We start from the raw sequence: 16309 nt of genomic DNA on the forward strand, positions 1-16309 counted from the left end.
GTGTCAGGAGTGGGGGGCGAAGGGAGCCGGGCCGAGAACCAAGAGGTGACACAAGACAAGGGGCGAGTGCAGGTGAGGAGGAGAAGGACGGGCAGAGCCTCATTGGGCCGTGTCCAGAGCATCGCAGCACTGGGAGCCCAGCTGCTACATTAAACAGGCTGGACGCGATGGGATGCTGGCCGAGAACGCTTGATTTTTTTCTCCCTGCTGTCCCTTCAGACTCTTTTGATGACCTAGTTCTTTTTCCGCTCCTGGATAAAATCCCCTGCAAGCCCCTTAATTTCTCTTGTCATTAAAAAAAAAAGAGAGAGAGCGAGAGAGAGCACGTCAGAGCACTTTGCCTCCAAAATAGTGTCATTTCAGTGCATCAGAACTGCCAAGTTTATTGACAGTTAACACTTCCCATCACTTCACCTGACCCTGGTTGGGAGGACTGTGGGGATCCCTGTTCCCCTTGAGCTCTGCCCCCACCCATCAGCTAGTCCTGTCTCCCCACCAGCTTGCTGGCCAACAGTGAGGAGGGGATTTGGGACAGGGGGTCGGTGATTTTGGTCCCCCACCAATGCTCTAACCTGGTGGGGTCTGAGAGCACCTGACTGAGAATTTCCTCTGAGGACCCCCCATTGCAGTTCCCTGATGGAGACACCTGCCACTGCAGCCCCGGGTGGGCCCGCGGCCATGAGCCGTGCATAGGCCTCTCTGTGGGGCTCCCTCTGCGGCTCTCTTGGGCTGAGTCCTGTAGTAGTTTCCTAGGGCACTGCAGTCCAACAAGTGCCATGAAATGGGAGGGTTAAAACAACAGAAAGTTGTTCTGTTATAGTCAGAGGCTCGAAGCCTTAAATCAAGGTGCTGGCAGGGTTGCACCCGCCCCGAGGCTGGGGAGAACCCTTCCTTGCCTCTTCCTGGCACCTGGTGGGGCCATCAGCCCTCCGCGTTCCTTGGCTGGCATATGCTTCACCGCAGGGTAGCCTCTGTCGGCCCATGGTGTTCTTCCTGTGTGTCTCTGTACCCTCACCTGGCATTCTCTTCCTCACCTCTTTCTCTTCTTATAAGGACACCAGCCACACTGGACAAAGGCCCACCCCAATCGAGTGTGACCTCATCTTAACTTGGTTACATCTGCAGAGACGCTACTTGCAAGTAAGGTCACACTCGCAGGTACCAGGTTAGGACTTCATATCTTTCTGCACAGTTCAACCCGTGACGTTCCCTCAAGACCTCTTTTTTTTTTTGAGATGGAGTCTCACTCTGTTGCCCAGGCTGGAGTGCAATGGCATGATCTTGGCTCACTGCAACTTCTGCCTCCCAGGTTCAAGTGATTCTCCTGCCTCAGCCTCCCAAGTAGCTGGGGTTACAGGCATGTGCCATCACGCCTGGCTAATTTTTTTTTTATTTTTAGTAGAGGTGGGGTTTCACCATGTTGACCAGGCTGGTCTCGAACTCCTGACCTCCGGTGATCTGCCCACCTTGGCCTCCCAAAGTGCTAGGATTACAGGCGTGAGCCACTGCGCCCGGTCCCTCAAGACATCATGACACTGGCTCTCTCCCATGAGATCCACACCTGGACCTTCACCCAACCCCAGGTCCCAGCCCCATCCCTGGCTGTCACCTGCACTAGAGGGCAGAATGCCCTTCTCCAAGACAGCCTTCTCTGCTCTTTTCCCCTCAGACCCTTTGTAAACCTTTGAAGGGAAGGTTGCACAGCTGGTTTGAGAACCCCCTTTGACATCCTGCAGAGGAGGTCAGGCACTTTTCTTTGAAAGGTGGAGATTCTTGTTGCCTGTTGTTTTTTCTAAACCTATGGAGTGTTCAGCTGGAACTGAGGCAGAGAGTCCCATTTGAGGATCCCGTCACAAGTGGTTTTTCTGGCTTATTGTTCTGCCACTTGAAGACCTGAAGGCAGTAGTCATAAGGTTAACTCCTGTGTTCCACAGGACTGACACGTAGGAGGCCCTGCTTTCTGAGAAAAGCAGCCCAGGTAGTCAGTCCTCAGAGGCGGGGATGGGCGTGGCCTCTGGATACACTTTTGTATTTTGCAAAATGCAGAGCACCTGGGGAAGATTCTGCGCTGTGGGTGTGCCTGGTCCCACACTGTGGGGGCTGCTCCAGGGATACTCACTTATTAGCTGAACCTCCTGTTGCTCCTTACACTTCTGCCCTTAGACTCAAGGTCAATGCTGAGCCTTCACTGGGGAGAAAAAAAAGGCCACTTTACCCCACCTTCTAATGAGCCCAGCACCGTAGAGTACAGAAACAGATGCCTTTGGAAGCACTACTCAGAAACTTGTCTGTGGGACAAGGGACCCATTTTTATTCATTCCATCAAGAAGAATTTTGCGCAGCACCTGCTGGGTGTCAGTCTCCGAGATACAGATATTGAGACAGCCTGCCGGTCCTTGCCCTCCACACTCTGTGACAGATGTGGAAGAGGGGCTCTAATCCCCATCTCTGTGTGCCAGGCACAGGGCCAGGTACCATGGGGGGCCACAAGATGAAGACTCTGCCCTTGGGAGCTTGATTGCAGGCAGAAAGCGATGTATGGGGCTGAGAATCAGAGAAGGGGAGAGAGGAGGAAGGGGGCTAGGGGCAAGAGCAGGGGCTTTTGAACCTGGCCTTGAAGAATGGAGAGCAGAGGGGCAGGAAAAGTGACTTAGGAAGAGAGGGGGGAAGAGTCCAAACAAAAACACAGAGATAGCAAAGCAGAGTGCATGCCGGCGGGGCTGTGGCTCTGTTCCCACGTGGCAGGCGGTCATTTCCCACGCGCTACGCTGGCCCTAGCAGGTACTCGAAACAAAGTTTGCTAAGTGAATGTAGTAAGAAGACGTGCAGTTGAGGCTGGAGAGGAGCGCTGGGGACAGATGGTGACAGGTGGGGGTGAGACCAGCTTAGAGGCTCCCACAGTTAGTAGACAAGAGGGAGATGCTGTCATCTGAGCAGGCGACACGCCCTTGGCCTGGCGAGGAGGCAGGCCATGCCGTAGTCATGTTTAAAGGGAGAAGGGACAGAATTTGGTCACTGATTATACACGAAAGTGAGGAGAGGCGTAGTCTAAGTTGCCTGAGGTGGGCCTGTCACGGGAAGAGAGAGCCCCGACGCGGAACCTAAGATAGTGCTGCTGCGTCTCTGGCTTTTTATTCACTCTCTTCCTGCTGTGTTTTCTTTTCTCTCGCAGCCTAATCGACAGAAGAGGGTACATCCAGCCCGACACGCCGCAGCCAGCAGCACCCTCCAATGGCATCACCATGTACGGGGCCACGCAGTCACAGAGTGACATGGTAGGAGTGGGGGCCACCGCTCCCTGCGAGGGCTTCCCTTTTGCTTGTGTGCTCACTAACAGGCCACCAAGCAGCCTTCCTAGCAAACCTCCCCAGGAGCGGGGACAGCCCACAGCCGCCCACCCCATGACTACCGCGCTCAGACAGGAGGCAAGGCGTTAAACTAAGGCAGTAGCCCAGGAAGCGTATGGCCACTGAGTTTGGTGTGCTTATTCACAGTTGCGCAGGGGAAGTCCACACACGCGAGCTGTCTGCCAAAACAGCTTGAGGCACGTGGATGGAAGCCCCTTATACAGGATCAGGCTGTTGTTACACATCCCAGGCAGGGCTGGGCTCATGATCTTCCATTTCCCTTTCCATCCCTTGGTCCCCATCTGTACTGACCCCTCTTCCACTTCCTCAAGCGTGCAGTGGCTGGTGCTGCCGGTTCCCCTGCTTCCACCCAAAGTCTGGGATCAGCCCTGTGTAAAATAGCACAAATGATCAGACCAGTTGTACGTTCACTCGCCACAAAACTGACCAGTGCCTCTCCAGAGCGTGTGCACATCTCACGCTTTCTTCGACGGGTGGACATGCTTTGCTTGCAGTGTGTAGGTTTCTAGCATGCAGGTTTCCAGCGTGCAGGTGGAGATCTGGGGGAGGGGGCAGGAGTCGCTCATGGACACCAGGAATCTCAGCCTGGCCTGGTCCTGACCATCAGTGTCTTAAGATTCCCTAGGTGTCTGGAAGGCAATGGCCTCTCTTTATTTGGAACAAATCTCCCTAAAGTTAGAAGTTCCATGTTTCTGCAGAGAACCTTGTCTTGTGGTGGTCCTGTGCTGTGTGCTCTTTCTATAGCTGAATCACCCACTCCAGAGCGTCCATGACAGATCAGAGACCTGACTTTCAGGTAGACTGGACTTGGGCAGCAGCCCAGAACACCTTGCTTCTGGGTGCAAAGAACTGCAGGGTGGAAGTTGGCAGCCTCAAGACAGTCCTGAGGCTACCAACTTCCACAGCTGCGTGAACTAGACTCAGCCCCCAGCAGAGATGGCTGGGGTTTACGTGTTGGTGGTGGTGGTGTCTTGTTTGTATTGCTTTGCTCTGCTTTACTAATAAAGCGTTTTCTCTCTCTTTTTTTTTTGGAGACAGAGTCTTGCTCTGTTGCCCAGGCTGGAGTGCAGTGGCGTGATGTCAGCTCACTGCAACCTCTGCCTCCCAGGTTCAAGCGATTCTCCTGCCTCAGCCTTCCAAGTAGCTGGGACTACAGGTGCATGCCACCATGCAGGCTAATTTTTGTATTTTTAGTACAGACAGGGCTTCGCTATGTTGGCCAGGCTGGTCTTGAACTCCTGACCTCAGGTGATCCACCTGCCTCGGCCTCCCAAAGTGCTGGGATGACAGGCGTGAGCCACTGTGCCTGGCGTGTTTTCTTTCGAAGCAAGTATGTTTACTTCAAGGTCCTTGCCGCTCCACTGTGTAAGGGATTTGGGGAAACAGCTTGTTTGGTCATAACTCATCCACTCAAGGGACGCTTTAAGGGTCACTCCCCTGTATTTTTCAGAAAAGGAAACTGAGAACAGAGGGAGGAAGAGACAGGCTCACAGGAAAGGGGATTACATTCACGGAGATCAGCTGTGTTCAGGGCGCGTGGTGGTCAGCACCTCATTTAACCCTAAAGCAACAGTGGGAAAAGGGGACACTTGTCCCCACCTTTTTTAAGTAGGAGAGATTGATCATCCATCTACCCAAGGCCACACAGACACTAATTTGTGGGTTCAAAACTAGCCTGGCGACTCCAGTGCCCACGTTCACTTCTTACACTGCATGCCTGCAAGCACACGGGCATTAAAGACCAGGAGATCTGTGCTCAGAGGCTTTCTGCACCATTTGCAGGTGCACAAGAAGTGCCCTGTAAGGACAGAGCTCACCAGAATTCTGGCCGCAGCATACATTGATCGTTTCTCTGATGTGTGCATGTGTCTACACACAATAACCTCTCATTCAATCAGCCACTCTACCTGGGTTCCCTCTGTGTGTTGAGGACTAGACTAGGAGATAGAGATACAAAGTTTGTGGGGTACAGTTCATCCACCTTCAAAGGGGTCAGCAGTCAGGGGGCAGTATGTGAGCAGATACATGAAGGAAGCATTAAGAACCTTCAGTAGAATTGACCACCGATGGCAAATGTCCTTGTCAAAACCAGTGGACTTATGTTCTTCTTACCCTGTGACCCCCATAATACTGGGCTCACCAGGTTCTGCAGGGTGCTGATCTCACCAAGCTCTACGCTTTGTTGAGATTAAGAAAATTAACAAAGGCTGTTTAATGGTGCTCTCACCAGGAAGCCACTTCAGGTCAAGACCAGATGGGACATAATTCATCAATTCAGCAAACAGTTATTGAGCACCTACCCTGTGCCTCTGTGACAGAGAAGGTGGCTTTAACCATGGAAATGGGGAGGTCGTTTTACTCCATATGGGAAATCAGATTCCCCTCGAGTCCATTCGTTCTACACCTGCACCAAGACTCTGGACATGGCAGAAATGCTAGCGTTCATTTGCCTATTCCTTTAGGAGTCACCTTCCAACTAACTAGTACCGCTGAAGGCACCGGGCTGTGATGGAAGGGTTGTTGGAAGAGGACACTGCAAAGGTTAAGAAGCCTGTCGCAGTGCAGCAGCTGCCTGTTGGTCACCCCTTATCACTCAATTCAGTGTAAGGCTACTTTTCTTTTCTTTTCTTTTCTTTTTTTTTTTTTTTTGAAACAGTGTCTCGCTCTGCCACCCAGGCTGGAATGCAGTGGCATGATCTCCACTCACTGTAACCTCCATCTCCCAGGTTCAAGCCATTCTCCTGCTTCAGCTTCCCGAGTAGATGGGATTACAGGCGCCCGCCACCACACCCAGCTAATTTTTGTATTTTTTAGTAGAGAGGGGGTTTCACCATGTTGGCCAGGCTGGTCTGAAGCTCCTGGCCTCAAGTGATCCACCAGCCTCTGCCTCCCAAAGTGATAGGATTACAGGCATGAGTCACCGCGCCCAGCCTGTAAGGCTACTTATTAAGGCATCTGTTCATCTGTGGGCTTGAGCACTGTGTCAGGAAGCTTGAAGATACCAAAAAAAACAAAAACAAAAAAACGAAAAAAAAACAAGGCTCCTTGCCCTCCTGTTCTCTGCTGTGACTGAGGATGAGACAGTCTGAACACCCCAGGAAAGAGCTGCATGCGACGTCACCATGCCACTGAGCACCAGGCAGATCAGGAGGAGCTCTGGACCTGGAAGCAGAGCCTCTTCACTGCTGGCCTCAGGCTGATGGCATACAGAATCATGGTGGGATTGAGTGAGGACCTGTGGCCCTGGTCACCTGCCCAGGGTGACAGTGCACTCTCTGCCTGCATACCTGAGTGTAGGTGGCTTCACATCTCCTGTAGCGTCTTCTTGCCATCCGTACACACAAAGGGGAGAGAGTATTATTTTTTTTTTTAAGACAGGGTCTCACTCTGTCGCCCAGGCTGAAGTGCAGTGGTGAAATCTCAGCTCACTGCAACCTTCACCTCCTGGTCTCAAGGTGATCCTCCCACCTCAGCCTCCTGAGTAGCTGGGACCACAGGCATGCGCCACCATGCCCAGCTAATTTTTGCATTTTTTGTAGAGACAGTTTTGCCATGTTGCCCAGGCTGGTCTCGAACTCCTGACCTCAAGCGATCCACCTGCCTCAGCCTCCCAAAGTGTTGAGATTACAAGTGTAAGCCACCGCACACGGCCATTCATTCCTTTACTCAGGCATGCACAGATCTTTCCAGAGAGCTTCCAGGGGAAGGCTTGAAAGCACTGTTGGGTATAAAGAAATGAACAAGGCTCACGTGCACCTGGGAGCTGTACGGTACAAAAACACTCCAGCGTCACAGCCCTAGCGAATCCATGCCCAGTGAGTCTAGGCTCAGGCATATGATATGTGCATGAAATTTCAGGATCAAGGTCTCCCTTTAAAGCCCATGGACCCCATGCTAAAGAAGCCCTCCATCAGTGAGTACCATGGTCTACCGCCTCCATAACAGAGACAAAACTGTAAGAAATCTCAACATCCTGGGAGTCATACGCGTATAAGCACTACTCCGGATTTGGTAATAGCACAGAATTGTATAGTCAAGTCCCCTAAGCAGGATGTTCCAGCCAGTGATAAAAGCTGTACAGAGACATCTGTTCCACATGCTAAATGCTTTCGAGTCAGCCAGCAGGCTTTAAGATGCCTTTTTATCCCCATCTGGAAGAGGAACATAGGAGATCGGGATTCATTGTGTGGAGACCAGACTGCTACCGCTTACTAGAAGCATGACCTTGATGAGTTGCTTAACCTCTCTCTGCCTCAGTGTTTTCATCTATAAAATGGGAACATTGATATTCTTACCTTGTAGGGTTTCTATGAGGATTAAGTTAAGACATGTAAAGCACTTAAAACCTTGCCTAGTAGAAGAAAAGTACTATTTAAGTGTCAGCTATTATTATTATCCCCCTGAGACCCATGAGTGGCAAGATGAGCGAGCTCAACTGTACCCTCTTGGAGCAACCGGAAAACAATAGAGATGACTGGCATGAGGGAAAGAGCCCAGGATGGGAACCAGGGAATGAGAGCTCCCATTCTGGCTCCTGCCAATTAGTTCCCTGATGATTGGCAGGTCACTCTTGCCTCACTGGTCCTCAGTTTTCCTCATCTGCAAAATAGGAGGTGGGATTAATTTGTACCTAAAGCCCCATATTAGCTGTGAGCCTTTTGTGAGTCTCTGATCCTTACAGCTCCACCAGGAGATTAGGAGGGCAGAGACAACATCTCAGGCCACACATGCCGGAAAGAGCTCTCCAAACCCCAGAAGAAGGTAAACACCGTGACTCTCAGCTCCTCCTCTCCTCCCACCCACCCTGACCAACAGCCCCCAAACTGACTAAGCCCGCACTTGACACAGGATTGGGGGTGTGCTGTGGGGCTATGCGCAGTCTGGCCGTCATACCAGAACTTCCCTGAGAGTAGGAGTGTGTGTTGCTTTTCTTATTTGTCTCCTATTTCTTGAATTTATGGGATAAATCCCACTTGGCCATGGTATATAATCCTTTTTATATGTTGCTAAATTCAGTTTGCTAGTATTTTGTTAAGGATCGTTCTGTCTGTATTCGTAAGGGAATTGTCTGTAGTTTTATTTTCTCGTGAAGTCTTTGTCTGGTGTTGGTATCGGGGTAATACCGGCTTCATGGAAGGAGTTGAGAAGTGCTTCTTACTCTTCTGTCTTGAAAAGTTTGTGAAGAACTGCTGTTAATTCATCTTTAAAGATTTGGAACAATTTGCCAGGAAAGCCATTTAGTCTTGAACTTTCTCCATGGGTATTGTTTTGATTACTAATTCACTCTACTTATTATAGGTCTATTCAGATTTTTTATTTTTCCCTTGTGTCAGTCTCAGTGGTATGTGTCTTTCTAGGAATTTATCCATTTCATCTAAGTTATCTAATTTGTTACCGTTTTCTCATCTGTCAATATTGTTTTTTATGAAAATAGATGAAAGGAGGGAAGCTTAAGGACTGAAAAAGTTAAATTGAAAATGAGAATAATTTGTAAAACTGGAGGGGAAGAGAAGAAGCAGTCAGAGACTTCAGTGAAAGTCAAGAGGCACTTGGAGTAAGCCCTGAAGGGGAGAAATTGGTATTTTGTATTTTTTAAACATTCTGTGAAATGCACATGCCAGCCGAGAGACCTGGGAACCTCTAGCAGAGCGAGTTCCAGCGTGGTCTCCGGGCCCCGCACTGTTGCTTTGCTTTCTCCCGCTTTGCGTCATGTTAGGGCCATGAGAAATATGCATACCAATTAATTTCCAGGAATTGTCAAAACACGGACAAATGAGCTGAAATATTTCAAGACTGACAACAATACAAAATTTCTCTGGGGCCACTGTGACATTCATCTCCTTTGATTTGCTTCAGCTGCTAGTAACAGACATCCCAGGCAACAAAGACCATCACAGACTAAGCCAGCACATCATGACCAGCAGTGCCTGGCTGAAAGGGTCCCGAAGCCCTATGTGTTCTGGTCTCTGATGCAGTGATAGACATCCAGGGCACCCACCCTCTGCACCTTGGAAAGCCTGCAGCACTGTCGCTAAGAGCAAGTGGTCTGGCAACTTGCCAAGCAATCCGTCATCTTCCTTTTTACTTATTTCCTGTTTTGGATATAGTTAGAGCTCAAAATCAATAAAAAAGTTCTTGTGTTCCAATCCCCAATTAGACAGATGGGAAAACAAATACACAAATCCTTTAGTGCTGAATTAGTCAGAATCGCAAGCTGAACTTCAAGCCATTCTAAGAACGGCACCAAGTTTATTTGCTCTAGAACCATGCTGTGGATAGGTGGGTCTCTGCTGAGGTTTAGCGCTTTAGAATGGACAGAGCGTTGCTAATATTGATACTATCATTCCAAGAGTTGCCTCACTTAATCCCCACAGCAACCTGCAAGATAGCTTCCTTTTACAAAGGATGAAACTGAGACTTGGATATGTTGAGTAACTTGCTCACAGTCACACAGCTAGAGATGCAAGGCCCATGTACTTTCTTATTTTCTTTTTTTCTTTTTTTTTTTTTTTCTTTATAGACGGAGTCTCACTCTTTTCGCCCAGGCTGGAGTGCAGTGGCACAATCTCGGCTCACTGCAACCTCCACCTCCCTAGTTCAAGCGATTCTCCTGTCTCAGCCTCCCAAATAGCTGGGATTGCAGGCGTGCGCCACCACGTCAGGCTAATTTTTGTATTTTTAGTAGAGATGCCATTTCACCATGTTGGCCAGGCTGGTCTCAAACTCCTGACCTCATTAGATCCACCTGCCTTGGCCTTCCAAAGTGCTGGGATTACAGGCGTGAACCACTGCGCCTGGCCCCGGATGGTTTCTATTACATGTCATATTTCCATCTGAAAAGCCCTCAAGCTGGAACCAGCTGACCCTCTTCAGACCTGGCCCTATGTCTAGGAGCTGAGGGATAATTTATTACAATCTGTCGCTCCTCAGCCCAGGACACTCATTAGAATCACAATACTGATCTCTGCATCCAGTTAAGTCAGAATCCTAGGGTGGGCAGCCAGGCCTTGGTAGTGCTATGGGCCTGGAGATGACTTTAATTGGCAGCCAGTATTGAGAACCATCGACACAGCCTTCAAACTCTCTTGTTCTCTCCAAAAGTTTCGGTTAAATGGAATGATTTTGAGCCATTATTTGCTTTGGCACAAATAAGTTTCTTTTATCTTGAAAAACCTTAGGTCAGTTTCATTCAAGTAATACATGGTCTATTCAGAGAAATGGATATATGGAGGATTTGAACGGAATGTGCTAGAATGTGACAGACTGTTGGGGGAGGGGCAGGAGAGCTTTGACAAAGAGCACTTAGGTTTCAGGCAAAGCTTCCTGGAGGACACAACATCTGAGAATTCGCCACCCAAAGGTGGAAGGGATGTTTCAAGCCAACAAAGCACAGGCATGTGTGGGGCGAAGCTTCCTGGTGTTTCAAGAGGGGGTGCAAGTTGGGGGAAGTTGACTTAGGCATGTGGAATGTGGGTGCCCATGGATACCTGGGGGTGGTGGGGAGCGGCCCAGTAGGTAGCTGGATGGAACACTCAGGGAAGGTTTGCTTCCTGTGTTGCTGGAGAAATGGTCTGGTTGGTAGAAAGTCACTTGGAAACAGTGGAGACGTGAATCCGTTTTGTCAGCTAGCCTGTAAAAAACCTGTAAGACTTACTCATGTTTGTCATCTGAGATACTAATCCAATTTCATCTTACATGCTGGAAGATTATTTTTTGAAATCAGCGTTCATTATATTTTCCTTTCTCTGTGCCCACCTCTGCCAGCTGTGTCCCCACCAATTCAAGGGAAATTTCTTCTTGGTCTAATTGGACGCCAGTAAGAACAACAGAATAAGATAATCCTGAAAGATGATGGAAGGAAAAGCTTTGCAAATAGCTTATGCAGTGGGGAGTGGCAGAGAACAGCTGTGGGGTCAGAGCACCTGGGCTGCCTCTGACCTTTGCTGGCCCTGACACTTTGGGTCTGGGTGATCTTGGGCAAGTCACTTAATCCCAAGAGCCTTAAATTCCTCAACTGTAAAATGAAGAAAGTTATACTGAGGTTCACCTCCCTGGCCTGTGGTGAGGATTGACTGAGATTCTATTTCTTCTTGCCATTACCAGTTTATGACCTAATAAACTGGAGGTGCTTTTTTTGTTTTGTTTTTTTGAGATGGAGTCTCGCTGTGTCGCCCAGGCTGGAGTGCAGTGGTGCAATCTTGGCTCACTGCCACATCTGCCTCCTGGGCTCAAGCAATTCTCCTGCCTCAGCCTCCCAGGTAGCTGGACTGCAGGCATGCACCACCATGCCTGGCTAATTTTTGATAATCTTGGAAAAGCATAAGCCAGGACCCCAAATCAGAACTCTGTGCATGGAGTAATGAAAGAGTTATTGTCCCCAGACATGGCACACCAGATTGCAAATTAATAAAGACAGAGAATTATATTTATATAGAGCTTTGCAATTTACAGAGCACTGAGACATACATTTTCTAACTTACCCCTTTATTTTATTTTATTATTTTTTTGAGACAGAGTCTCACTCTGTCGCCCAGGCTGTAGTGCGGTAGCACGATCTCTGCTCACTGCACTCTTGACCTCCCGGGTTCAAGCAATTCTCGTGCCTCAGACCCCCACGTGGCTGGGATTACAGGTGCGCGCCACCATGCCTGGCTAATTTTTGTATTTTTAGTACAGACAGGGTTTCACCATGTTGGTCAGGCTGGTCTTGACCTCCTGACCTCAAGTAATCCGCTTGCCCTGGCCTCCCAAAGTGCTGGGATTACAGGCGTGAGCCCCCGCGCCCGGCCTGGAGGTGGTTTTTAAACGTTCAGTTGAATGTATGTGCAAATTCCCCTCACAGGGGCTCGCACACAGGAGGCTCATAACAAATATTAATTTGTTCCAACTTCTTTTCCTCATTCCTTCCATCCTCCAATTTTGCCACATCTCCAAAGACCTCCACCCTGGATGTGGAACTAGGAGCTAGAGGGAAGGAGTTCTCTTTGATGTAGTGACATGTCATGGTTCCTTGAAGTTATGGCCATGGTGGGATGAAATTAATCTGTGAACCCAGAGACAGATGTCATGGTCATTCAAGCCATCAGACACTGTAGGCAAGTGCCTATGCACTTTTCCAGGAACTATAAAAAATTTTAAGACCTGGAAAAAAAATTACAAGCTCTAAAACATGAAAAGAAAACTGCAAAATCAAAATTGATAAATGTGTAATGTCTGTGAGACACATGAATATGTTAACTTCATTAATTGTTAAATTTAGCACTCATGAAAATTTTATGACAGTTTAGAAATGATTTGTAGGTTGGGTTTTTCTTACTTCATCAGAATCCCCAAGCACACATATGATTACATGGAAATCGTTACCAATTACAAAGTAAGTTGCTCATAGACGGATAAATTTAAAAGTCTAATTAGCTTGGAGTCCCATGCCCTCCCTACACTGCCTTTGCTGTGAGAAACCCAGGTTGCTTCTGGAAGAAGTCCTTTTGGTCTCAAGGCTTCTGCCCCCCTGGGAGTGCCCCAAGCGCCATGAGAACATCGGCAGGAGAGGATGAGATGTGTTCTGTGTGGCCCCACAGGTCACAACTAGGCCCAGAGAGTGGGCCTGGGATTCAGACTCTACTCAATCCAAGAGGGAACAGCCCAGGACGCAGAGCTCCTAGTGGACAGGAGTCCCCACCCAGAGATGTCAGACTTGGGACAGGGAGCATCTCCTAGCAATGCTGGACAGAGGACTTCAGCATTGGTGGCAAGGGCCGAACATCGACCTTCAGGGTCCTGCCCAGTGGAGGTCCCCTCCAGCAGACTCTTCTCTGTCATCAGGGCTTTGAGCCCATTGTGTCTCATCAACAGGCCAATATCACCAGCAGATAATGTTCCACTGGACTGTACATTTACCGGCCATTCAGGCACCTGGCGAACAGGCCTTTCTGTTGCTTTGGTTCTTTATGGGCTTCTGTGGTGTAGGGACCATGCTCACAGGACTGTGGAAAGCACGCAAGCAGAGCTGGCGCTAAACAGAACATGAGGCCGGATGCTCTTTCCCAACTCTCCTCTTTGCAGTTCATCCACCTTCACACTGACACGGGGCTCACCACTTCCCAGACTATACCACATGGACATACCACATGCTGTTCCAAGCCTTCCACATACATAACTTCTGCTAACCCTCACAGCACCCCTCTGAGCCTGCTACTAATATTATCTCCATTTTATAGATTAACAAAACCGGAGGAGGGAGAGCTTAAGTACAATTTTCTAACAGAAACGTCCTAATTTGACCCCAGAGCCCATGCTTTTAACCCTATGCTATGCACATCAATAAAGAAACATCTATAGGGCTGACTGTGTGTAAAGTGATTTTCAACCACACCCTTTCAGTCCCCACAACCCATTATCCTTACCCACGCTCCCCTGTGAAAATCTGCCCAGAGGATAGGTCCCTGAGGCTCTGTGCTTTTTCCTTCGATATCTCTCTCTCAGCTCTTCAGACTGGATAATTTCTTTGGATCTCTCTTCATGTTCACTGATTCTTCTGCCATATCCAATCTACTGCTAACCTCATCCAGATAATTTTTCATTTTGCTTATTGTACTTTTTAGTTGTAAAATTTTGATTTGGTTCTATCATATTTTCCCATTTCTTTGTATGTCTATTAATATTTTATTGACTACAGGACATTTTAGATATGTGGTATAGAGACTCTGAATTTTGTTATCTTACACCAAAGAGTGTTGCCCCTATTACAGCAAGCAGTTCAGTTACTGGCTAGTCACCTTGAACGTGTGTGGGTTTGTATTATGTTTCGTTAGTACAGATCTGTGGAAAGTTCAAAGTGGTTTCCAGACTTTTTAAATTTGTTGGAACTCAACCTCCAAATTCTGTCTTCTCTGAAGATTGTTTGGTTTCAAGCTTTGTTAGGATGGGTCTAGGGTCTTACTTTAGGGCGTGATTCTTACTCCTAAGGCACAGCCTTTCTGATGTCTTTGGGATCCCGGGGATGTGAACAATGTGTTGGAGGTGTTCATGACCTCAGTGTCCCTAATGCACTACTTTTCTCAACCTCGAGTATCTCTATTTCTCTTTCAGCCACATTGCAGCTGCTATCTTATAAGCCTTGGGGCAGGGGATTCTCACCCTGCACATGCCCAGCACAGCCCTTGCCTACAGCCCTTGGAACCCCCACTAGGACTTCTGGTCCTCCTGAACGGACCAGAACGGCATCCTCTTCTCCAGTTTCTTGCCCTGGAGATCCAGCCACTTTAGCTTTCTCGCACTCTGACCTCTGTTTTCTCTGTAGCTGAATGACTATGGTCTACTCAGACTCCAGCTCTGTGCAATGGTTGGGGAACTTTCCCCAAGAAAAGAACTGGTTGGTTGTGGGGCTTACCTTGTGAGTTTCCCCTCCCTCAGGGATTACAATCTTGCATTGCCTGTGGTGCACTACTGGAAACCATTTGCCTCCTGTACTTTGGCCAGTTTCATTTGCTCCCTTATATACAGGCTGAATGCTGGTCCAGTATCAGTTCTCCATCATTCCTGGGAGTAGAAGAGAAGCTTTGTCTCTATAATTAGAGGACATGTTACAACCCATGTTGCCATATGTTCCAGACATGGGTTGTCTGCTACCCACTCTACCAACAATAAACACTGAATTAGCCGTGGGGTGTGACTACTCTGACCTAAAGCTGTTTCCAGTGTTTACTTTGAAGGAGGAGCCTCTGGAGACAGATTTAGCATCAGACTCAGCATGTTCATTTGCAGAGGAGAGAAAGGCTGGTGGGAAAGAGGCCCCAGGTATCTTTGGTCAAACTTTTGCCTGCCATCTTATTTTAGGACCAGTATCCGGATAAGAAAGGTATTTCTTGAATGATAGAAGACGTGCTCCTAAGGAAATATGCAATACTTTAGAAATTAGAGATAAATGCTTTATAATTTTACGTCTAGATAAGCACCCTGATATTGCAGGCCAAAAAAATTAGATAAATATTGATAGAAAGCTGGCATCAAAGTACCTAATGAGGTCTTATTTATTATCTCAAAAATGGGAAAATTCAGTGTTAGCGTATCCTCTCTCACGAGTGGGGGATGGGGGTGGTTATTCAGTGCCTAGGAGATTTTCTCTCTACTATAAATTCTCAAGGAAGAAAATGTTAGGGAAGCAACAATGTGACATCTAAAGCAATACGATGATGGGTGTGACCACAGGTGTCTCTTGCCATCTGAACTCCTATGAAATTCCAAGGACCCATACTGGAAGTATGTGCAGATAACCCAGAGCCAGCTGAGGACCACATTTTCATTATTCCTGCTTCCCTCATTATTGGCTTTTATTATGAGCTAACACTGAAGTTCTATCTAGAACAATGTATATGCATGACATACTCACGTCATCCAGTTACGATCCACTTTTTAGTGTGCACACTTCATTTGATTGTCAAATAATTTAACTTTTGTATAGCACTGGTGTCATCATTTATGCTTATATCTGGCACTTGTTGCTACAAAGGTCCTTTGGGATCGCATGCTAAATGCAAAGATAGTAACATGGTACATAATTGCTACAATTTTGTTTTTAGAAAATCATTTACTGTATTTACTTAACCTAACATTTTAAATACCCCAATCCAGTATCAAAACAAGATTAAACCAGCAGTTGCATGATTTATTAAGCTAGTATTGCAGAAGAACTCTCCATGTAATCTGAAAAATCAAATGTAGTAGGAAAAAAATAACTTAGGCAAACGTAAATGATAATGTTAAATAAAAGAATACAAAAAAGCTCTCCTTGCAACCTGCACCTGCATTTTAGGTGGACTTTAGAAGATTGTGCTGTTTCTGTAACTGTTAATAAGCATTCATAAGACCCCAGAACAGAGCTTCACAGCCAAGCAGAAATACATGATGCCTACCTCTTATGCTTTTGACAGAATTGGAGCAAA

The 16309-nt window shown here is 47.8% G+C and overlaps 1 protein-coding gene across 3 annotated transcripts in view; it reads left to right on the forward strand.

Moving 5' to 3' along the window:
• ZDHHC14 (zinc finger DHHC-type palmitoyltransferase 14) overlaps positions 1-16309 on the forward strand; it is a 299718-nt gene that overhangs the window by 276077 nt on the left and 7332 nt on the right. For all 3 annotated transcript variants that reach the window (XM_016956526.4, XM_001143896.7, XM_009452302.5), the window contains one exon: positions 3173-3275. In XM_016956526.4, coding sequence (XP_016812015.2) covers positions 3173-3275 — 103 coding nt within the window. The remainder of the gene's footprint in view (positions 1-3172; positions 3276-16309) is intronic.

The sequence above is a fragment of the Pan troglodytes genome, chromosome 5, assembly GCF_028858775.2.
Source record: "Pan troglodytes isolate AG18354 chromosome 5, NHGRI_mPanTro3-v2.0_pri, whole genome shotgun sequence".
NCBI lineage: Eukaryota > Metazoa > Chordata > Mammalia > Primates > Hominidae > Pan > Pan troglodytes.